Below are 24,595 nucleotides of genomic sequence, written 5' to 3'. Positions count from 1 at the left end.
GAGGGGGGATCATAAAACCTACCTCGTGGTGTTGTTTTGAGGATCGAATAAAAGATCTTTCATAGTGCACTAGGCCATAACGAAGCCTCAAAAATGTTTAGATCTCTTCCCTTCAGTTTCAGGGATGAATTGATTATTAAATGGATGTCCACTTGATTGTGGTTTTTTGTTTTTTTTTTTTACATAGTGGGACAATTCGAGTATGGGAACTGGATCTTCCAAATAGAAAAATCTGGCCAACTGAGTGCCAAACAGGACAGTTGAAAAGAATAGTCATGAGTATTGGAGTAAGTATTAATTTAAGTATTAAGTGACAATTAGCACACGTTCCTGTTAGCAGTGCTGACCAAGGTGTTTGTGTGTTGTGTACATGGGGCTGGGGATAGGAAAGTGGGGTATAGACATAGGGGATGTTGATTGAAGAAGCTCACTTTGGCCAGGTGCAGTGGCTCACGCCTGTAATCCCAGCACTTTGGGAGGCGGAGGTGGGTGAATCACTTGAGGTCATGAGTTCGAGACCAGCCTGGCCAACATGGTGAAACCTTGTCTCTACTAAAAATACACAAGTAGCCAGGTGTGGTGGTAGGTGCCTGTAATCCCAGCTACTTGGAAGGTTGAGGCAGGAGAATTGCTTGAACCTGGGAGGCGGAAGTTGCTGTGAGCTGGCATCATGCCACTGCACTCCAGCCTGGACAACAGAGTGACACTCTGTTTCAAAAAAAAAAAAAAAAAGAAGAAGAAAAAGTTCACCTCTGCCACTCCCTTTAGGAGTCAGGGAAGAGTCACCTAGACACAGCACAGGTAAACCTTGTTTTGCTGGAATCTAGGCTGTCATCAAACACCGAAAGCCTGCCTCACTTGGATGAAAGCAATGCAGCCCGTGGCACTCAGAGCCCACAGCACATTCCTATGCCACTGATGCTATTTCTGCCAACTGAAAATAAAGTTTCTGACCATGAAATCCATTGTTGAAATGCAATCTCTTCCATAAAGAGAAATTATTAATATATTTTAAATGTGGATTTATATATTCAGGTTGCATATTCCTTATCTGATATGCATATAGCCAGAAGTGTTTTGAATTTTGGATTTTCTTCAGATTTTGGAGTATTTGCATTATACTTCCAAGTTCAGCATCTCTAATCTGAAAATTCAAAATTTGAGATGTGCTAATGAGCATTTCCTTGGAGTGTCACATCAGCACTCAAAAATTTCCGATTTTGGAGCATTTCAGATTTTAGATTTTTAGATTTTTGGATTATACTCAACCTGTATAACTTCATTCTCCATGGACTGATTCCTCTTGTTTAATGCATAGTCATTTTATGGATATAAGCTTTGGAAAATATGAGATAAAGCAAATGTACATCCTCTTTGGAGGGGCACACCTTTATCCTAGGAGCCCTTAAGAGATGTCTCAAAAGTCTGAACTGGCAGAGGATGCCTATTAACATCAGAACCAGATAGACTTCAAGTGAAAGGCACAGGCTAATTGGGGTCGAATATTTCCTCCCATTCTATGTGTAGCCCTAACCCTGCTCCCCTCATAGCTGTTCTGACCCATCTTTGAGCCTGGGGAAATAGAAGCAGCCCTGAGCATCTTTGTAAGTCTTCATGGGGTGCCAGAGGAACCTCATCCCATTCCTGAACAGGTGTTCATGGGCATCACTCAGGGCATCCAGGTCTTCAAGGTTTCTTCTTCTTCTTCTTCTTCTTCTTCTTCTTCTTCTTCTTCTTCTTCTTCTTCTTCTTCTTTTTTTTCCTGAGACAGAGTTTTGCTCTTGTTGCCCAGGCTGGAATGCAATGGCGCAATCTTGACTCACTGCAACCTCTGCCTCCTGGGTTCAAGTGATTCTCCTACCTCAGCCTCCCGAGTAGCTGGGATTATAGGCATGCACCACGACACCCAGCTAATTTTGTATTTTCAGTAGAGACAGCGTTTCTCCATGTTGGTCAGGCTGGTCTTGAACTCCTGACCTCAGGTGATCCACCCGCCTCGGCCTCCCAAAGTGCTGGTATTACAGGCGTGAGCCACCGAGGCTGGCCAAGATTTCTTTTTCTTGCTTCTTCAGGTGGACAATGATGATAGCTTTTTCTACCTTGGCACCACGACTGGAGATATTCTAAAAATGAACCCCAGGACTAAACTGCTGACAGATGTTGGGCCTGCGAAGGACAAATTCAGTTTGGTGAGTAGAGACCATCACCACTGCCCTGCCATTTTTCTCCCTTCACTGGCAACATGTACTTTTTTTTTTTCTTTTTGAGATGCAGTCTTGTTCTGTCACTCAACCTGGAGTACAGTGACGTGATCTTGGCTCACTGCAACTTCCGCCTCCCAGGTTCAAGCGATTGTCCCACCTCAGCCTCTCAAGTAGCTGGGACTACAGGTGTGCCCCACCACACCTGACTAATTTTTGTATTTTTTAGTAGAGACAGGGTTTCATCATGTTGGCTAGGCTAATCTTGAACTCCTGACCTCAAGTGATCTGCCCACCTTGGCCTCTCAAAGTGCTGGGATTACAGGTGTGAGCCACCATGCCCGGCCAAAGCACACACTTTGTTTGTTTGTTTGTTTGTTTTTGAGACAGAGTCTCGCTCTGTCGCCCAGGCTGGAGTGCAGTGGCGAGATGTCGGCTCACAGCAAGCTCCGCCTCCTGGGTTCACGCCATTCTCCTGCCTCAGCCTCCCAAGTAGCTGGGACTACAGGCGCCCGCCACCATGCCCGGCTAATTTTTTTGTATTTTTTAATAGAGACGGGGTTTCACTGAGCGCACACTTTCTTAATGAAGAAAGAGTTTGTGGGAAAACATAAAAAGTCAGTGATGGACCCAAAGCCACATCTCAATTTGCAAGGTACATTGGCCAGTTCTCTATGCCCTCATCTCTGGTTTTTATTCTGGGTAAAGACATTTCTAGGTGTCCTGAATTAGGGAATCAGAACCACATTTCCAGTTCTGTGAAGAAAGTCATTGGCGGCACTATTCACAATAGCAAAGACTTGGAACCAACCCAAATGTCCAACAATGATAGACTGGATTAAGAAAATGTGGCACATATACACCATGGAATACTATGCAGCCATAAAAAAGGATGAGTTCGTGTCCTTTGTAGGGACATGGATGAAGCTGGATACCATCATTCTCAGCAAGCTATTCCAAGGACAAAAACCAAACACCACATGTTCTTACTCATAGGTGGGAATTGAACAATGAGAACACATGGACCCGGGAAAGGGAACATCACACACCAGGGACTGTTGTGGGGTGGGGGGAGGGGGGAGGGATAGCATTAGGAGATATACCTAATGTAAATGACGAGTTAATGGGTGCAGCACACCAACATGGCACATGTATACATATGTAGCAAACCTGCACGTTGTGCACATGTACCCTAAAACTTAAAGTATAATAATAATGAAATTTTAAAAAAAAGAACCACATTTATGTTCACCTCTTCAAAGCATAGGGCCTATTGCTTTGTGATTTTAAACTGTGTTGGTTCCAGCCCCATTGCCATACATAAGAGAAGTGTGCTCTTTGATCTATAAAACTATATATATAATTTTTGTCTACTTTACTAACTAGATCTTAGATTTTAGCCTCAGCTGACATTATAAGTCGTGAACAAGACCTAGAAATAGTCAACTGTTTATATTTACAGACTTCCTAGCAATTCTAGTTAAAAGGACAGTTAGAGACTTTGATATTTACACCAAAATAAAAAGCTACCATCAAAGGATAATTTTGTATAACAAATGCTGCTATTTCCAGCACCCCGGTAACTTACTAGGGCTGTTTCTACTAAACTTTGAATTTGAAAGTTTGTACTATGTTCTGCACCTGCCTATCTCGTTTCTGATAACAGAACAGATGGTTCTAACTAAGCTTAGATACTTTTCCACATAGCAGATATTCTCAAGAAACTTTGAAATACTGCACTGTGTTCCTGGGAAAATGTCACAGTTTTCTTAGTCACATAATCATTTAATATTCAAGCGTTCAAGGAGATGCATAAAAAGAGGGAAAAACTATAGTATAAGTAGAGAAGAGTTTAGAAATAATGCTACAAGAGATTGAAGTGTAGCTTTTCAAGTATGGTTTTTCTAATTCTTTTTAGGATAGGAATTCTTTTTTTTATTATTATACTTCATACATGTGGGATACATGTGCAGACCATGCAGGTTTGTTACATAGGTATACACGTGCCATGGTGGTTTGCTGCACCCATTAACCCGTCGTCTACATTAAGTATTTCTCTTAATGCTATCCCTTTTCTAGCCCCCACCCCTGACAGGCCCCGGTGTGTGATGTTCCCCTCCCTGTGTCCATGTGTCCTCATTGTTCAACTCTCACTTATGAATGAGAACATGTGGTGTTTGGTTTTCTGTTCCTGTGTTAGTTTGCTGAGAATGATGGTTTCCAGCTTCATCCATGTCCCTGCAAAGGACATGAACTCATTCTTTTTTATGGCTGCATAGTATTCCATGGTGTATATGTGCCACATTTTCTTTCTATCCAGTCTATCATTGATGGACATTTGGGTTGGTTGCAAGTCTTTGCTATTGTGAATAGTGCCACAATAAACATACATGTGCATGTAGAATGATTTATAATCCTTTGAGTATATACGCAGTAATGGGATTGCTGGGTCAAATGGTATTTCTGGTTCTAGATCCTTGAGGAATCACCACACTGTCTTCCACAATGGCTGAACTAATTTACACTCCCACCAACAGTGTAAAAGTGTTCCTATTTCTCCACATCCTCCCCAGCATCTGTTGTTTCCTGACTTTTTAATGATCGCCATTCTAACTAACGTGAGATGGTATCGCATTGCAGTTTTGATTTACATTTCTCTAATGACCAGTAATAATGAGCTTTTTCTCATATGTTTGTTGGCCGCATAAATATCTTCTTTTGAGAAGTGTATGTTCATATAGGATAGGAATTCTAATATATTAAACAAATAAAAACAAAGCACATCAGGTTAAGGAGAGCAAGTCTTAGAGCCCTGCCAGTGCCAACTCCTGAGATGCCTCCAAAGAGCTCCATGTAACACTACCTGAAAACTAGTGGATTTTTTGTTTTGTTTTGTTTTGTTTTCCTAGCACTTGGGAACTAAATATCTGTCCAGCAAAGATGCTGGCTATCTTAGGGTTTCTCAAACCTTTGGCACTTAAGTCACCTGTGGATGCTGAAATTCTTTTTTATTATTGTTATTATTTTTTGATACAGAGTCTCGCTCTGTCGCCCAGGCTGGAGTGCAGTGGCGCTATCTCGGCTCACTGCAAGCTCTGCCTCCAGAGTTTACGCCATTCTCCTGACTCAGCCTCCAGAGTAGCTGGGACTACAGGCGCCTACCACCATGCCCAGCTAACTTTTTTGTATTTTTAGTAGAGACGGGGTTTCACCGTGTCAGCCAGGCTGGTCTCGATCTCCTGACCCCGTGATCCACCCGCCTCGGCCTCCCAACATACCGGGATTACAGGCGTGAGTCACCACACCCGGCCCTAAGTAGATGTTTCATGTTCATGGATAGGAAGACTCAGTATTGTCACGATATGAGTTCTTCTTAATTTGAACTATAGATTTACTGCAATCCCAATAAACATCCCAGCAAGTTATTTTGTGTCTGTAGACAAACTGATTCTACAGTTTACACAGAGGGGCAAAAGACTCTGAGTAGAAAGCACAATATTGATACCTAATGTAGATGACGGGTAATGTAGATGATGTAGATGACGGGTTGATGGGTGCAGCAAACCACTATGGCACATGTATACCTATGTAACAAACCCGCATGTTCTGCACATGTATCCCAGAACTTAAAGTATAATTTTTAAAAAAAGAAAGCACAATATTGAAGAAGAACACAGTTGGAGGAGTGACACTACCAGATTTCAAGACTTACCATAAAACTACAGTAATCAAGACAGTGTAGGGTTGGTGAAAGAATAGATAAATGGATCAATGGGACAGAATAGAGAGCCCAAACATGGATTCACATAGTCAACTGATCATTGGTGGAGGAGCAAAGGAAATACAATGGAAAAAAAGATCGTCTTTTTAATAAATAATGCTAAACAACTGGAAAACCAAAAAATAAAAATAAAAAAGCCTAGACACAGACCTTATACCTTTCACAAAAATTAACTCAAAATGGATTACAGACCTAAAACACAAAACAATAGAACTCCTGAAAGATAAAATCCAGAAGACCTAAGGTGTGGTGATAACTTTGAGCTATAATACCCATGAAAGAAAGAATTGAAAAGCTGGACTTCCTTAAAATCAAAAATTCTGCTCCATGAAAGACACTGTCAAGAGAATGAAAAATAAAGATACAGAGTGAGAGGAAATATTGGCAAAAGACATACCTGAATAAGGACTGTTACCCAAAATATACAGAGAACTTTTAAAACTCAACAATAAGAAATGGGCCAAAGACCTTAACTGCCACCTCCCCTAAAGAAGATATACAGATGGCGGCCGGGCGCAGTGGCTTGTGCCTGTAATCCCAGCACTTTGGGAGGCTGAGGCGGGTGGATCACCTGAGGTCAGGAGTTTAAGACCAGCGGGGCCAACATGGTGAAACCCCGTCTCTACTAAAAATACAAAAGTTAGCCAAGTGTGGTGGTGTGAGCCTGTAATCCCAGCTACTAGGGAGGCTGAGGCAGGAGAATCACTTGAACCCGGCAGTGAGATCACGCCATTGCACTTCAGCCTGGGGGACACAGCAAGACTCTGTCTCAAAATAAATAAATAAATAAGTAAATAAATAAATAAATAAATAAAAGAAGATATACAGATGGCAAGTAAGCATATGGAAAGATACTCTATGTCTTATATCAGCCAGGAAATGTAATTAAAACAGCAATGAGGCACGACTACATACCTTTTCAAATGGCCAAAATCCAGAACACTAACAACACCTAATATTGACAGAGATGGAGAGCAGTAAGTACTATTGTTCATTGCTGATGGGAATGCAAAATAGTACGGCCACTTTGGAAGATAGTTTGGTGGTTTCTTGCAAAATTAAACTTACTCTTACCATGTAATCCAGCAATTGCACTCCTTGCTATTTACCCAAAGGAGCTGAAAACTTATGTTCACACAAGAACCTGCACACAGATGTTTATAGAAGCTTTATCCATAATTGCCAAAACTTGGAAGCAACCAAGATGTCCTTCAGTAAGTAAAGGGATACGTAAACTGTGATACATACAAACAATGGAATATTAATCAGTACTAAAAAGAAATGAGCTATAAAGTCAGGAAAAGACTTTATAGGAAAAGAAGGAAACTGAGATGCACATTACTGAGTGGAAGATGCCAGTCTGAAAGACTGCACACCATTTGATTCTAACTATATGACATTCTGGAAAAGGCAAAATTATGGAGACAATAAAAAGATCAGGCCGGGCGCGGTGGCTGACACCACTAATCCCAGCACTTTGTGGGGAGCTGAGACGAGCAGATCATGAGGTCAAGAGATCAAGACCATCCTGGCCATCTCTACTAAAAATACAAAAATTAGCTGGGCGTGGTGGTACATGCCTGTAGTTCCAGCTACTCAGGAGGCTGAGGCAGGAGAATTGCTTCAACTCAGGAGTTGGAGGTTGCATTAAGCCGAGATCGCGCCCCTGCACTTCAGCCTGGCAACAGAGTGAGACTCCATCTGAAAAAAAAAAAAAAAAAAAAAAAATCAGTGCTTGCCATGGGTTAGCAGGGAGGGAGGAGTGAATGGGTAAAGCACAGAGGATGTTTTGGGCAGTGAAACTATTCTGTATGACATTATAATGGTAAATATATGTTGCTATTAATTTGTCCAAACCCAGAGAGTATACAATGCCAAGAGGGAACCCTAATGTACACAATGGATTTTGGGTGATAATGATGTGTCCACATAGGTTTATTAGCTGTCATACATCTACTCTGCTGGAAGATATTGATAATGGGAGAGGCTCTTTAACTGTGGGGGAAAGAAGTATTGGGGAAATCTCAAATACTTGTATCTTCTGTTTAATTTTGCTGCAAACGTAAAACTGCTCTAAAAAAAATAGCCTAGTAAAAACAAAAATAGGCCAGGCAAGGTGGATCATGCCTGTAATCTTAGCGCTTTGGGAGGCCAAGGCAGGAGGATCACTTGAGGCTGGAGTTTGAGGCCAGCCTGGGCAGCATAGAAATACCCTATTTCTATGAAAAGTTTTTAAAAATTAGCCGGCGTGGTGTCATGCATCTATAGTCCTGGCTACTGGGGAGGCTGAGGCAGGAGAATTGCTTCATCCCGGGAGTTCGTGGTTACAGTGAGCTGTGGTTGTGCCACTGCACCCCAGCCTGGGTGGCAGAGACCCTGTCTCCAAAATACACACACACACACACACACACACACACACACACACACACACACGAACATGCAAACACAAAAATGGTATTTGTCAATAAATGCTGATGTGTCAGACATGGTGCAAAACGCCTTCCTTAAATGATCTCATTCGATCTTCATAAACGCCTAATGAGATAGGTACCATTTTCATCCCTGCTTTACGGATGAGAAAACTGAGGCTCTTAACATTGGAAATCTCCTGGCTTGCAAGTAATAGAGCTGAGATTTCAACCCAGGCCGACTGGCTGCAGAACCTGTGCACTTGAATGACGTCATCTATAGTTTTAAAAAGTTTATTTAGAAATCACACATATGTAGCTTCGAGGCGCTGTTGAACTCTTTACCACTTGCATCCCCAAGTCCCCAGATAAATGCTAAAAAATTCACTCCATGTTTTGTCTCCTCATAGGCTGAGCCTTCATCCTGTTGTCCTGCTGAGGCACTTAGGAAGTTAGGGGTGAGGGGTGGAAGCTGGGGAGCATGTAATTCTGGTCCTTGCCTTCACATTCTTGAGCCTTGGTTTCTCTTCTCAATCACAAAATGTCTTTTGAGCCACAACAGGCTAAATTCAGTGTAAAGTAACTTGAAAGGGCAGGATATTTGTTTTATCGTATTCAAAATTCATTAAGACACAAACCTATACAGTCACTAGCTATACTGAATGTTTTAAAATCAAATGTCGTGGCTGAGTGTGGTGGCTCACACCTGTAATCCCATCACTTTGGGAGGCTGAGGCAGGAGGATCACTTCAGGTGAGGAGTTCGAGACCAGCCTGGCCAACATGGCAAAACCCCATCTCTACTGAAAATACAAAAATTAACCAGGCATGATGGCGCATGCCTATAATCCCAGCTACTCTGGTGGCTGAGTCACAAGAATCGCTTGAACTTGGGAGGCAGAGGGTGCAGTGAGTTGAGATCATGCCACTGCACTCCAGTCTGAGTGACAGAGAGAGACTCTGTCTCAAAAAAACAATAGTAATAACAAATAAATAAAATAAAATATTGCTCATGCACATTTTAAAATTAGAACTTCACAGTGGATACTATAAAACAACCATCATACATCGTCAAGCCTTTTTTTCTTTGGAGAGAGTGGTGGGGGGCACCCCAACCTTTGAAGAGCACTTTAAATTTTAAATATGTTTCCCACTCTTATGTAGTACATGTTGTAGTTCAGATAATACAGTCACCAAACAATAAGAAGTCTATTGTGCTTTCTTGGGATATTAAATATGGTCCCTTTGCATTTGTAAGAATTAAGTTCTGGTGAAAACAGTGGCAGCTGAGAGACTAGCATTGCTGAGGTTATGCTTATACCTTCTCTTGGCTGCATTTGAGTGGATGTAAAAGTGTTCATTTTTAAAATATTCAAAATGCACCGGTGGTTTTAGGGAGGAAGGATGGTGAAGCCTGTTTGCATCCTGTAGGCCCAGGAGGGTTACTTCCTGGCAAGTGAGCTTGTTGTTGGCACTGAATCCCCTTGGTCAGCCTGGGGGTGCATCGCGAGCAGAACCTTCATGAACATCCTCCAGGCAATGTGTGCAGCACTGGCATGACTTTGGCCATCTTTAACTCATCTTTCATTCAGCTTTTTTCTTTTTTTCATTAATATTAAAAAATTTTTTTATTGCCATATGTTTTTGGGGAACAGGTGGTATTTGGTTACATGAGTACATTCTTTAGCGGTGATTTGTGAGATTTTTGTGCTTTTTCTTAACACAGTTTTTCCCCCCAGGGAGTGTCAGCTATCAGGTGCCTGAAGATGGGGGGTTTGTTGGTGGGCTCTGGAGCCGGACTGCTGGTCTTCTGTAAAAGCCCTGGCTACAAACCCATCAAGTAAGTTCTGGGTCTCACACAGTGGGGCTGGGTAGAGACCCACTAAAGGGAGGTTTGCTTAAAGCCAGCAACTCGATGATATCGGCAAAGTGATATTTCATCTTGCTGTTAGAATGAGTAGTTGGAATCACAATAGATGGTGGCTTCTTTGCCAACGAAAAGACAAAAGCTTATGTTGAATCAAACCAAAGTAGTCCACTATTACCCAGAGGGACACTGCCCATTTAATAAATACATAAGTTTGTATTTAGCTAACACATTGAGCCATGAGGAAAGGAATGGGATGTTATAAACTTATCCAAGAAATAACCCCCAATGTTAAATGTTCAAAATTGGTTAACTCAATGAAATTTATTATGCAATGGGTACCTATTATGTGCAAAGCATTGTGTTAATCATGCATTTGAATACAATTTGTAATAGAAATAGCCAGCATTCACCAGCCATTTCTATATGCCAGATACTCTGCTATGTATGTTTCTTGGCTCATTTAATTAAAATAAAATGAAACAAAACCTTATTTATTGCCATAACAATGTGCTTATTCAGCACCTCCTCCAACCAAACCAATGTATTAGATACTATTAATAAAATAAAGAAAAATAAGCTGTGGTCTTTGTCCTCCCAGAACTTACAGACTCGTCTGGGGCTAAAGTATGTACACATGAAAGAAGTCACTACCAGACAAGATAGGATATTAGCACATGGTCCAGATAAAGTAAAATATATTATGAATGTTGTAGAGATCAGAGAAGAGGATGACCTTCTCGGGATGGAAAGATCAGGGAGGACAGTTCACAGAGGGATGGGCTTAAACAAAAACCAGATACCCCACACATGTGCTGTATGGCCTCTGCTACCTCCCAGGAAGCCAGGGGTAGTTGCACACATGTTGTAGAAATGAGCACCAGCTGTCTTCATTCCAAGAAATCTGTGTTGAACATTCACGGGGTACCAGGCATCATTCTAGGTGCTTAGGATATTCAGTGAATAAAACATAAAAGATGAAAAAAAAAATCCCTGCCCTCATGGAGCTTACAATCTAGCAGGAAGGAAAAGGCAATAAATAAGAAACAAAATAAACAAGGAAAGTACATAGTATTAGAGGGTGATAAGTACAATGGAGAAAAATGAAGTAGGATGTAGAGTAAGGGGATTATGGTTTGAATAGAAGCAGGGAGGCCAGGTGCAGTGGCTCATGCCTGCAATCCCATCACTTTGGGAGGTCGAGGCAAGTGGATCGCTTGAGCCCAGGAGTTCCAGCCCAGCCTGGGCAACACAGTGAAGCCTCATTTCTACAAAAAAATACAAAAATTAGCCAGATGTGGTGGCACATACCTGTAGTCCCAGCTACTCAGGAGGCTGAAGCGGGAGGATTGATTGAGGTTGATCAGTCAACCTCAAGGTTGCGGCTGGAGTGAGCCATGATCATGGCACTGAACTCAGCCTGGGTGACAGAACGAGACCTCGTCTCAATTTTTTTTTTAAATAAAAAAGCAGTGTATACATGGCCATTTTAAATTCAGTGGTCAAGATTGGGCTTACTGAGAATGTTTTGGACCAATTTCATGCTTGTATGAAGGGAAATGAGGGAGGGAGGAGTCTTTAGAACAATATTGGAAGCCTTCCAGGTTATTATACATGCTCAAGTTTGAAAGCCACAGCCCCAGAGAATGCTGGGAGCAGCATTCATCAGGAGCCTGGTGCCTGGACAACCTCATGGAATAGACACTTATAAAACCTGGAATCTGATTTCTGGAGAGAGAGAGAGACAGAGAGAGACAGAGACAGAGAGAGACAGAAGCTCCTCTCTTAATTTACAACCGAACCTGAATCCTAATACAGGTGAGGTGGGGGAGAGGAATGATGAGAAACTTAACCTTAAAATAGCAAAACTCAGGAGAGGAAAGAAATAACATCCAAGTATTATCGATAATACAAGATGCAAGAAATAAAATCAAGTAAAAAAAAAACTATGTTGGGTTATCTCTGGATGTATGAAGTGAATATAGTAAATTAACCCTCTAATTTTTAACCCTTTGTTTTTAGTGTGTGTACATTCCCATTATGATGAAGATAAACTTAAAGTAATTATTACCAGGTTTGTGCTATCATTGTTTCCAAAATAACCCTGTGTGACAGTGCAGAATTAAATCAGATGCGGTGGTTTCCACCTGCTGGGCTTTTTGTAGACTGAAAAGGCCGCTCACATGAGAAGTCATGGAGACTGAAAAGGGAAGATGTATGATCAAAATGCACAGCTCCAGTGCCAAGATCTTTCCTTTCCCTTTTTTTTTTTTTTTTTTTTTTGAGATGGAGTCTCGCTCTGTCGCCCAGGCTGGAGTGCAATGACGCCATCTTGGCTCACTGCAACCTCCGCCTCCCGGGTTCAAGAGATTCTCCTGCCTCAGGCTCCTGAGTAACTGGGATTACAGGTGCCCGCCACCAAGCCCAGCTAATTTTTTTTTGTATTTTTAGTAGAGATGGGGTTTCACCATGTTGGCCAGGCTGGTCTCAAACTCCTGACCTCAGGTGATCCACCCGCCTTGGCCTCCCAAAGTGCTAGGATTACAGGTGTGAGCCACCATGCCCAGCCTGTTCTTCCCCTTTTATCCCTAGGCTTCATTTTGTCTTCTGAAGTTCCCAGATGCCAATAGCCAGTATTTCTTGGTTGTCATCTGTGGGCTAGCGTACCTTACCTTCACTGCAACACTTGTAAAGGAGGAATTATTCTGTGGTTGAGTAAACTGAGGCCAGAGGTTTCGAAAACTTGTCCAGAGTCACAAACCTCTAGTTAGTGCAAGAACTGAGGTTTAACTTGTCATCTTCCTTTCATCATGAACTGTTCTGTGTCCCACCAAGAAACCTCTAAAACGCTGTATTTCCCATGCTGGCTTCTTGCACAAGAACCTGCGTTGAATTCTTCATTGTCTAAACTAAACTAGTTACAGAGAGAGTCTATCCTAGGGCCTCATTCATGTATATACTTTTTTTTTTTTAAGTTCATACTCATTATAAAGGGAAGAGGGAGAAATCTGAAATGTAGAAGAGGAAAAACCAACTCCTTAAGGTTCTGGCAAAGACAACCCCTAGTTTTTCTTTTTTTTCTTTTTTTGAGACAGAGTCTCACTCTGTCATCCAGGATGGAGGGCAGGGATGAGATTGTGACTGACTGCAGCCTCCAACTCCTGGCTCAAGTGACTCTTCTACCTCAGACTCCCAAGTAGCTGGGACTATAGGTGCGCACCACCACACCTGGCTAATTGATTTTATTTTATTTTTTATTTTTAGAGACAGGGTCTTGCCATGTTGCCCAGGCTAGTCTCAAACTCCTGGCCTCAAGTGGTCCTCCTTGCCTAGGCCATCCAAAGTGCTGGGATTACAGGCATGAACAACTGTACAAGCTCTGAAATGATTTTACTTATAAATAAAATTTTGTATTCTAATTTTTTACTTAATGCAAGCATCATAAACATTTTCAGTATTATGATGTAATCTTTTTATTATGGTAACATATACACGTGCTACATAATCTTTTAAACTTTTTTTAGGCAAATATTCTATGAAGCTGATGTTCCATAGATCATTTAACTATTCCATTACAACTGGGTATTTAGGTTGTTTCCAACCTTTTACTCTTTCAGATAGGGTTATCATAGCATCCTTTGACATAAAGCATCTTCCCCCTGATTTTAGGATTATTTTTCAGAAGTGGAATTAATAAAGGGGTTAGTTGCTGTGGTCATTTGTACCCATATGCCTGCCTGGAATATTCCCTCTACCCAAATCCTGCCTGCATTGCACAACCCATGTCAAAACGTTATCTCACTGAAGAAGCTTCCCTGACTACTTTAACCTATGCTGACCTCTGGATTTGCTGTTCGTGGGTACACCAACTTGTGAGTAACTCCTGCCTTTTCAACTGTGTCACTTCTGTGAGGGCGTGTCTGAAATTATATGCCTGATTTGTATCCTCTGCCATGCTTCACATGATTCGTAACTACTTACTGGTTGAGTGAATCTACTTTACTTTTGTGCTTCTCCCTAAAGGAAGATTCAGTTACAAGGCGGCATCACTTCTATCACACTTCGAGGAGAAGGACACCAGTTTCTCGTAGGAACAGAAGAATCGCACATTTATCGTGTCAGCTTCACGGATTTCAAAGAGACGCTCATAGCGACTTGTCACTTTGATGCTGTCGAGGATATTGTCTTTCCATTGTGAGTAGAAGAGAAAAGCAAGAATGTGGAGATTTGATGCAGTGTGCCAGGGCATTTAACTTTATGAATGCATTTTCAATATCAACGAACATAGTTATGATTTTTCTCCTTAAATTTTTCTAACGTGGTGAATTATTTTAAGAGACTTTCCATTGTCTTTGCCATGCAATTATATTAGCTTTCCAATTCAAATTTGAGTTTCTTTAGAATATTGACTTTTCTAATAAACCCCTCATGGAAAGGGTAAGTACCTGACAAAACCTTTCTGTTTTCTTAATCCCATCCGGAGAAAGCTTAGTACAGACAGTCCCTGACTTATGATTTTTTTATTTTATGATGGTGTAAAAGCAAAATGTATTCAGTAGAAACTATATTTCAAGTACACATACAACTATTTTGTTTTTCCCTTTCAGTACAGTATTCAATAAATTACATGAGATATTCAACACTTTATTATAAAATAGGATTTGTGTGAGATGATTTTGCCCAGCTATAGGCTAATGGAAGTTTTCTGGGTATGTTTAAGGTAGGCTAGGATGTTCAGTAGGTTAAGTGTATTAAGTGCATTTTCAACTTAGGATATTTTCAATTACATTGGGTTTATCAGGCATATAGCCCCATCTTAAGACAAGAAGTATCTGTCGTACCTGTTTTCAAACTTCTTTCCTTTCATTTGTACCTCTTGAGGTCTTCTAGATTGCGCAGGTTTCATGGTGGTGGGTATTACGAGGGCTTCTGGATCTAGTTGCTGTATTTCTTGGTAAATCTCACCCAGCACAAGTAAAACAAATAACTACCAGCAGTTTTGATATCAAAAGGAGCTTCAGTCAGATGTTCTGGTATTTGATTTTGTAACACATTTTGTCTTTGGCGAGATTCATTTCATGAAGTTGGTCAGTTTTTGCTCCGAACTTCCTCAGTACTTAGCTTAATTTATAATACTCAACTTTCAGCAAGACTTATATTCAGACCTCAGTTTTTGTTTTGTTTTGTTTTTTGTTTTTTGGGGGTTTTTGTTTGTTTGTTTGTTTTTGAAGCAGAGTCTTGCTCTGTCACCCAGGCTGGAGTGCAGTGGTGGGATTTCGACTCACTGCAACCTCTGCCTCCTCGATTCAAGCGATTCTCCTGCCTCAGCCTCCTGAGTAGCTAGGATTACAGGCATGCGCCACCACGCCCAGCTAATTTTTTATATTTTTGGTAGAGATGGGGTTTCACCTTGTTGGCCAGGCTGGTCTTGAACTCCCGACTTCAAGTGATCCACCCGCCTCAGCCTCCCAAGGTGCTGGGATTATAGGTGTGAGCCACTGCACCCGGCCTCAGACCTCAGTTTTTGAGATCTTGAGCTGTAGTTTCAGTTCCCTGAATCCCTGTGATTAGGTCTTTCCACGTTATTTCCAACAGTGAAAATGGCTGCTGCTTTCCCACTAGGTGAATCTTTATTTGCAAGTTGGTCATTTTCTTTTGGTCTCACCTTTTCCCCTCTTTTTTTTAATAAGCACTTTAGTAGAATTAATCTGTAAAACTGTTTGGCCCTGGTGCTTTTTTTAAGGGTAGATTTTAAACTATCTTTTCAATTGCTTATATAGTTATTGATCTGTTTGGGTTTTGCATCTCTTTCTTTTCCTTTTCCTTTTCCTTTTCTTTTTCTTTTCTTTCTTTTCTTTCTTTTTTTTTTTTGAGACTGAGTCTCGCTCTGTTGCCATGCTGGAGTGCAGTGGCACGATCTTGGCTCACTGCAACCTCTGCCTCCCGGGTTCAAGCAATTCTCCCACCTCAGCCTCCTGGGTAGCTGGGATTACAGGCATTTGCCACCACGCCCAGCTAATTTTTATATTTTTAGTAGAGATGGGATTTCACTATGTTGGCCAGGCTGGTCCCGAGCTCCCGACCTCAGGTGATCCACCCACCTTGGCCTCCCAAAGTGCTGGGATTACAGGCATGAGCCACCACGCCTGGCCTCTCAAAATATTTCTCTTGCCATCAGTTTTACTTAGTCTGATATTAAGATTACCACATCTTCATTCCTTTAAAATAACATTTACTAATTAGGAATTTTTGCTATAATGTAATACATGAATTCATTTATTATAAAAATTCATTTGTTTATTAAAAAAATTCATTTATTTATTAAAAAAAGGACTTCTGGGAAAAATTGAATTAGGCCAGGATTTCTCAACCTCTGCACTATTGACATTTTGAGTTAGATAACTTGATATTGTGGATGCTATTCTGTGCATTAAAGGATGTTTGGCAGCATCCCTGGGCTCTACCCATCAGATGCGAGTAGCAGCTCCTTCCCTGCAATTATGACGACCAAAAAATGTCCCCAGACCTTGCCAAACTTCCCCTGGTGGCAAAATTATCCCTAGCTGAGAATCACTGGGGTTAGGCCAGACCTCTTACTACTGATGCAATTTTGTAATCAGAGCACTAACAAACCAGTCACAATTTTAATAAACTATTAGCACAGTTAGAAAGAGTTTATTAAATTCCTAATAAGAAAGAAATACTGCAGTAAATATAGGACTTCGCCTTTTAATAAGTAAGGGTAACTTTCTAAAAGGAGATTTAAGAAGACTTGAGGCTGCTGAGTTGTGAATATGAACTAAACTAAGAGGAAGAACATAGAATAAATGTATGGTACTGCATTCTTCATTTACTTGCTAATTTAGTTGTGTTAATGTTCTTTGTTTTCAATTGCTATTACTTTATATACCAAAGCATTATTATACTGAGATAAATCATGCATGAACCAATGAAACTTGTGTAATATTCTGTTAGGTTGGTGCAAAAATAATTGCAGTTTTACCAATTGCATATGAGCTAGTATTCATTATGGAGACGTGCATTGCAGCAAAAGAGAGTGTATTGTCTTTTTTCAACTCTTTATTTTCAACCTATTAGTGTTTAGTTTTAGGTAAGTCTTAGTCTTTTAATAGAATTTAATTCATTCATACGTATTACTATCTGATAAGTTTATATATTTTTCTGTTTAACATGTTTACTCTTTTTGTCTTTTCTTGTAGCCGTCATGTTTTATTTGGTTCTGTTTTAACCTTTGCTGCATACAACTTGGGAACTATCTACTTTATTTGTATTCATTTAGTGGTTACCCTTGAATTTTTTTTTTTCTTTCTTTTTTTTTTTTTTTTAGGAGATAAGGTCTTCCTCTGTCACCCAGGCTAGAGCACAGTGACGCAATCACAGCTCAGAACTCCTGGGGTTAAGCAATCCTCCTGCCTTAACCTCTGGAGTAGCTGGGATGTAGGCATGTACCACCATGCCCAGCTAATTAAAACAAAAAAAAATTCTTTTTTTTTTTCTTCTTTTTTCCCAGAAACAGGGTCTCACTATGTTGCCCAAGCTGGTTTTCAACTGCCATCCTCAAGCAATCTTCCTACCTCGGCCTCCCAGAGCACAGGCCTCTCAGATTATAGGCATGAGCCACTGCAGTCAACCTCTAAATTTTTAATATACATATTTAAATATAGTTTTTCATCAAAGACTACAGTTAACCAATGTTTGTATCTAATCTGCCAAAAAGGCAAGCGTCTCAGCATATTTTTATTTTCACCTTTCCTCCACCATGTCCTGTGTTGAAATTATTCGGAATTCTAGATCTTTGCTTTTATCAGTCTCTCTCTCTCTTTTTAACACATCAATCCCCTTAGATTCTTTTTGTTGTGGAATTCTTTCAGAAACAATCTATATACAGAAAATATGGTCTCAGCCAGGTGCAGTGGCTCTTGCCTGTAATCACAGCACTTTGGGAGACTGAGGTGGGAGGATAATTAAAGCCCAGGAGTTTGAGACTAGCTGGGCAAGATGGTGAGACACCCCTTCCTCATCTTTACAAAACTAAATAAATAAACTGGACATGTTGGTGGCACTGCCTCTAGTCCCAGCTACTCGGGAGGCTAAGGTGGGAGGAAGTTTGAGGCTACCATGAGCTACAATCACACCAGTGCATGCCAGCCTGGGTGACAGAGTAAGACCCTGTTTCTATTAAAAAAAAAGAAGAAGAAGAAGAAGATGATGATGATGATGATGAGAAGAAGAAAGGAAAAAAGAAAATTTGGTCCCTGCTTACCTGAAAATATGTTTGTTTTACCCTCAGACTTGAATAACAGTTTGGTGCAGTATAAAAAGAATTTTAATGGAGTTTGTATTGAAGTATAACATATATGCAAAATACATAAATCATAAATAAGCACCTCAGTGACTTATCACACCTATATGACTACCACCCTGGTAAAGCAATAGAACATTTTTATCATCCCCCAAACACCCCTTCCAATCACTACCCTCACCCTCCTACTTACCACCTGAACTAGTCTCATAGATTAGTTTTACCTGCTTTTGAACTTTATGTAAATAGAATATTTCAATATGTACTTTGGAGATCTTTTTTCTTCTCTGTGGAAGCTTTTAATGTAGTTAGTGTCATACAGATCTTCTTCTCCTTATTGATTTTTAGTCCACTTGTATTATCATTTACTGAGAAAAATGTTAAGGTCTCAGGCAATGAATGTAGAGTTCCACCTTTATTTCTCACAGTTTTTGTTTTGCATATCTTAAAGCTCTGTTATTAGGTGCTGTTAATTATTTGTTATATCTTTTTGCTGTATTGACATTTTTATTAAAGTGTTCCTCTTTGTCTCTAGTAATTCTCTTTGATTTGAAGTAACTTTGTATAATTTTAATGTACTCATTACAGCTTTCTTATGCTTACTCTTAGCATGATATATCTTTTTTAACCCTTTTATTTTTCCATGTGTCTTTATATTCAAAGTACATATACTTGGTTTTTACTTCTCTATCCATTCTGATAATCTCTGCTTTTATTTGGAATGTTTAATCCATTTACATTTAATATAATCTTTCATATGTTTGTATTAAATCTTTATACAAACTCCATCAAACTCCATCAATGCAATATTATAATTTTTGCTTTAAAGAGTCATAAACATTTTCAAGAAATTAAGAGAAGAAAAAATTTAAAATGTCTTGTGTGCTTACTTATATATTTGACTATTTCTGATGGTCTTCATTCTTTCTTATATATCTAAGTTGTCATCTGTTACCTTTTCCCTCTCTAAAGAACTTTGCTTAGCTTTTTTTGTTTGTTTGTTTGTTTGTTTGTTTAAGAGACAGGGTTTCACTCTGTTGCCCAGGATGGAGTCAAGTGTCTATTCACAGGCATGATCATAGCACACTGCAGCCTAAACACCTGGTCTCAAGTGTTCCTCCTGCCTCAGCCTCCTGAGTAGCTGGGACTAGAGGTGCATGCCATTTTGCCTGGTTCATTTAACATCTTTTTAAAAGTATAAGCCTCTACTGAATAATTATCTCAGTTTTTATTTATCTGGAAACATTTTTTTAGCCTTTATTTTTGAAGAAAGTTTCACTGGTTACAGAATTCTTGCCCGATTATTTTCTATTTATTCATTAGTTTGAATACATCATTCCAGACTTTCTAATGAGAAGTCATTCTGTATTCTTATGATTTTCTTCTTTATAATATGTCATTTTTCTGTTTATATTTCAATATTTTTTCTTTGCTTTTGTCTTTCATCAGTTTGACTGTGATTTGTCTTTCTCTTTGTGTTTATCCTTTCTTAGCATTTGTTAAACTTTTTGAATCTATAAGCTGATATTTTCCACCAAATTGAGAAGTTTTTCAGCCATTGTTCCTTAAGAATTTTCACCTTTGCTCACTTCTGTTCCCCTGAGATTCGAATTATCTGTGTTTAGTAATTTGAGATTTTCCTACAGATCTTTAGGCTGTTCATTTTTCTTCAATTTTTAAAATCTTTTTAAAATTATGTAATCTCTATTAAATCTACCTTCCAGTTTACAGATTTTTCACCATCTCCAATCTGTCATTGAGTCCACCTAGTAAATTTATTTTAGTTATTGTACTTCTTACCTATAGAAGAATATATAATTGCTATAAGGTATATAATTATAATATTACATATATAGTTTCTAGTTCTCTGTTCAGATTACCTATCTGTTCACTTATTGATGTGATAGTTTCCTTTAATATTTTGAATGTATTTTAAAATAGCTGCTTTAAAGTTTTTGTCTGCTAATCTAGTACCTGGGTCTACTTGGAATCAGTTGCTTCTGACTCTGCCTTTTTTTGAGTCATATTTTCCTATTTCTTTGCATGTTTGATAATTTTTTGTTGTTGTTGAAAACTCAGTATTATATAGAATACACTATAGCAACTCTGTTCTCTGAGGATTGTTGGCATGGACTCAAACTGCAAATTTTGCCTCCCCATAGTATGCATCAGCTGTTATTCTCATGACTTCCCACTGCTGCTTTTTTAGCCTGGCCTTGGGTTCTTCTGTGTGCTTGCATTATTTAGCTGTCAACCAAGGGTTTATGCAGAGATGAAGCTCATCCTTTCCATGATTTCCTTTCCTTTAGTGACTTCTCCCTATTTTCCAAATATTCTGTTAATCTCAAGCTCTGACACTTGAAGCCTGTGAGGTTCAGCTTCCTGCCATCCAAGCTGAGCTCAGTTGGGGAATGTATTTACTTAAAAAGGCAAGCAAACAAAAAACAAACAAACAAAAAACCTCTCAGATTGACCCCATGTAGCTGTCTTTAGCAGTAGAATCCTTAAAAAAAAATCAATTAAAAAAAACCCAGTAGAATCCTCCCTGGTCTCTGCCTGCTTGCTCTTCCTCTTGGTATTCCCCCCATACATATATAATTTAGCTACCCAGCAGAGACTTGGGCAGTGTTTATAACCAGAATTTCCATCTTATTCTTGTGGTTCTCTTGCCACTAGGATATTCCCCCTTTAAATTCCAGCTGATTTTCTAGCCCTCAACTCTGATCTCTAGCATTGTTAGCTGGTAACGCTATGTTTTTTCTGCCACCTTTTTCTACAGCCACCATAGCTGTGGGAGTTGGAGGCTCCCACATGTGAGAAAGCCACATGCTAACAATTCTCAACCCTTTCCAGTTGCACTCTTAGAAGAGCAAACTCTTCCTGATTTCTATCTACTTTTAGAGGTTTTTGGTGTCATTAAGATTTTTGTTATTGTTGTTAATTCATCCAGTTTTCTAATTGTTATTTGTGAGAAAATGTGTGTGAACCAGTTCAGTGCTCTAGCCTTACAAGATGTACTCTCTGCTTATACTTTTGAGCCCAGTTTTTCTCTACAGCTCTTATCTGGCTGATTTCTATTTATCCATAATGTTTCTGATCTATGTGATGATACTCTTTCCTGCTTTCCTGCATTGTTAAGGGCAAAGTTATGTACATCTATAGCTACATCTATATCTATAAATATCTTCATTTCATGGGATTTTAGGTGGGAGAGAGCGAGCACATGGGCTTGGTACCTCATCATGATCCAATCAATTGGGCTCTTTCTGGAACTTAACCTCTCAGACCGTAAACTAAGAACAATCTACCACTTGAATGGTTCAGTTTTGAACTAGGCTTGACTGCCAAGGAAGTGGATAGGCCATCAAGGGTAGAGAGTTTGGAAGAAAGTTCTTTTCTTTTTTTCTTTTTTTGAGATGGAGTTTTGTTCTTGTTGCCCAGGCTGGAGTGCAATGGCATGATCTCAGCTCACTGCAACCTCCGCCTCCTGGGTTCAAGTGATTCTCCTTCCTCAGCCTCCCAAGTAGCTGGGACTACAGGCGCACACCACCACGCCCAACTAATTTTTGTATTTTTAGTAGATACAGGGTTTTGCCATGTTGGCCAGGCTGGTCTCAAACTCCTGACCTCAGGTGATCCACTCACCTTGGCCTCCCAAAGTGCTGGGATTACAGGCATGAGCCACTGCTCCTGGCCTGGAAAGTTCTTTGGGGGCATTGATTTCATGATATTTGATTTTCATGAGTGGTCCATGAGTACACCTCTTTAAGAGCTTACTTCCCTCAGAGGAGGAGCTCATTCACCAAAGGCATTATCTAATATAAATATCTCTAATTTTAAATAAATATTAACATTCTAGTGTTGACTTGATTTACGTTAATCAAGACTGTCTGGCAAGAAGCCCCATCACATCTGTTGTCTCATTCCAGTAATTACTCTTTCTAACTAAGTAGTCCATCATTATAACTGTAACACTAAGCCCCAAGCATTAAATGTGTGGAAGGGATCCACTTATTTTTTGTTTTAATTCTAAAGTGAGTAGGTCTTAAGAGAAAAGGACTCTTTTTTGAAATGTGTTCATGAAAAAATGTAGACATTGCTTGAGATGTACTGAAATCTAAAAATTAGCTTTAATCTCCACAGAGACAAGCTAGAAATTTATACTTATGAACCAAATGGTCTTTATTGTACCCCAATATTTCTTCTTCTTCTTATTCGAATTGGAATAATCTGTAATCTTTTGACATATCGGTAATTTACATTGTATTTAGAGGTTGCCTTTTTTTTTTTTTTTTTTTGAGCTTGACAGACAAAAGAAGGGTTTTGGATTATCTGCAAACTTGAATTCTGGCACCATTGTCTTTTCCTTTTTGAAAATTTTAATAAGATTGTCTGCTTGGCTGGGCACAGTGGCTCTCACCTGTAATCCCAGCACTTTGGGAGGCCAACGTGGGTGGATCACCTGAGGTCAGGAGTTTGAGACTAGCCTGGCCAACATGGTGAAACCCCGTCTCCACTAAAAATACAAAAAATTAGCCAGACATGGTGGCACATGCCTGTAATCCCAGCTACTCGGGAGGCTGAGGCAGGAGAATTGCTTGAACACAGGAGGTGGAGTAAGCCGAGATCGGACCATTGCACTCCAGCCCGGGCAACAGAGTGAGACTCCATCTCAAAAATAAATAAATAAATGAATAAATAAATAAATATTGTCTACTTTACAGGAAAGGGTTTGTTTATTCTCTCTTAATACAAGCAATCCAAGGCTGTATTTATCTCAAGAAATGTTATAGGTGTCGACTTATCTTCAAACTCAGGAAATATACATTAAATATGTTCAGCTTTTTGTTTGTCAATCATACCTCAATAAAGTGGTTTTTATTTTATTTCATTTTATTTTTAGAGGCAAATTCTCTTGTCTCACTCTGTCATCCAGGCTGGAGTGCAGTGGCACGATCATAGCTCAATGCAGTCTCCAACCCCTAGGCTCAAGAGATCTTCCTTCCTCAGCTTCCTAAGAAGCTAGGACCACAGGCATGCATCACTACACCCAGCTAATTTTTATATATTTTTATTTTTGGGGGAGGCAGGGTCTCACTATGTTGCCCAGGCTGGTCTTGAACTCCTGGCCTCAAGTCATGGGATCCTCCTTTCTTGGCCTCCCAAAGTGCTGGGATTACAGGTGTCAGCCACCACATCAGGCCTCAATAAAGTAGTTTTATAGAAAAGACAAATGTTACTATCCTCCAGTCTACCAAGACTTTGTGAGAATTTTAAATTGGCTTATTCTTTTTGAGCAACTTTGTCCCAACCCTTCCTAAAGAGAAAGGACTACAAAAGATGGTCCACAGATGATTAGAGGGCATTAAATACCGTTTACACAAGATGTTTCAAATGGTCTGTAAGACAATCATCAAGGCTTCAGATAATAAAAGGCATCCTTCCCTATATTCTTTTTTTTTTTTTTTTTGAGATGGAGCCTAGCTCTGTCACCCAGGCTGGAGTGCAGTGGCCACATCTTGGCTCATTGCAACCTCTGCCTTCCAGGTTCAAGCGATTCTCCTGCCTCAGCCTCCTGAGTAGCTGGGATTACAGGCATGCACCACCATACCCGGCTAATTTTTGTATTTTTAGTAGAAATGGGGTTTCACCATGTTGGTCAGGCTGGTCTCAAACTCCTGACCTTGTGATCCACCCCCCTGGCCTCCCAAAGTGCTGGGATTACAGGTTTGAGCCACCGCGCCCAGCCTTTCCCTATATTTTTGTGAAACACATTTTGGTGTCAAATATGCATCTGGGAAACTGCATCTTTTATGGTTGCATCTCTTGATGGCTTCCTTGCAGTGGCACTGCTGAGCTATTTGCAACCTGTGCCAAGAAGGACATCAGGGTGTGGCACACATCATCCAACAGGGAGCTGCTGCGGATCACCGTGCCCAACATGACCTGCCACGGCATCGACTTCATGAGGGACGGCAAAAGCATCATTTCAGGTAACGTCCACATGTCAAGATCT

General features: G+C 40.0%; 1 protein-coding gene across 5 annotated transcripts in view; it reads left to right on the top strand.

Moving 5' to 3' along the window:
• The window catches only part of CFAP52 (cilia and flagella associated protein 52), a 62,199-nt gene that overhangs the window by 22,983 nt on the left and 14,621 nt on the right, over positions 1-24,595 (top strand). For all 5 annotated transcript variants that reach the window (XM_016932399.3, XM_016932398.3, XM_016932400.4 and 2 more), the window contains 5 exons: positions 188-287; positions 2,073-2,189; positions 10,129-10,229; positions 14,280-14,450; positions 24,424-24,572. In XM_016932399.3, coding sequence (XP_016787888.1) covers positions 188-287; positions 2,073-2,189; positions 10,129-10,229; positions 14,280-14,450; positions 24,424-24,572 — 638 coding nt within the window. The remainder of the gene's footprint in view (positions 1-187; positions 288-2,072; positions 2,190-10,128; positions 10,230-14,279; positions 14,451-24,423; positions 24,573-24,595) is intronic.

This window comes from Pan troglodytes, chromosome 19 (assembly GCF_028858775.2).
Source record: "Pan troglodytes isolate AG18354 chromosome 19, NHGRI_mPanTro3-v2.0_pri, whole genome shotgun sequence".
NCBI classification, from domain to species: Eukaryota; Metazoa; Chordata; class Mammalia; order Primates; family Hominidae; genus Pan; species Pan troglodytes.
This window is presented reverse-complemented; position numbering and strand designations above follow the sequence as displayed.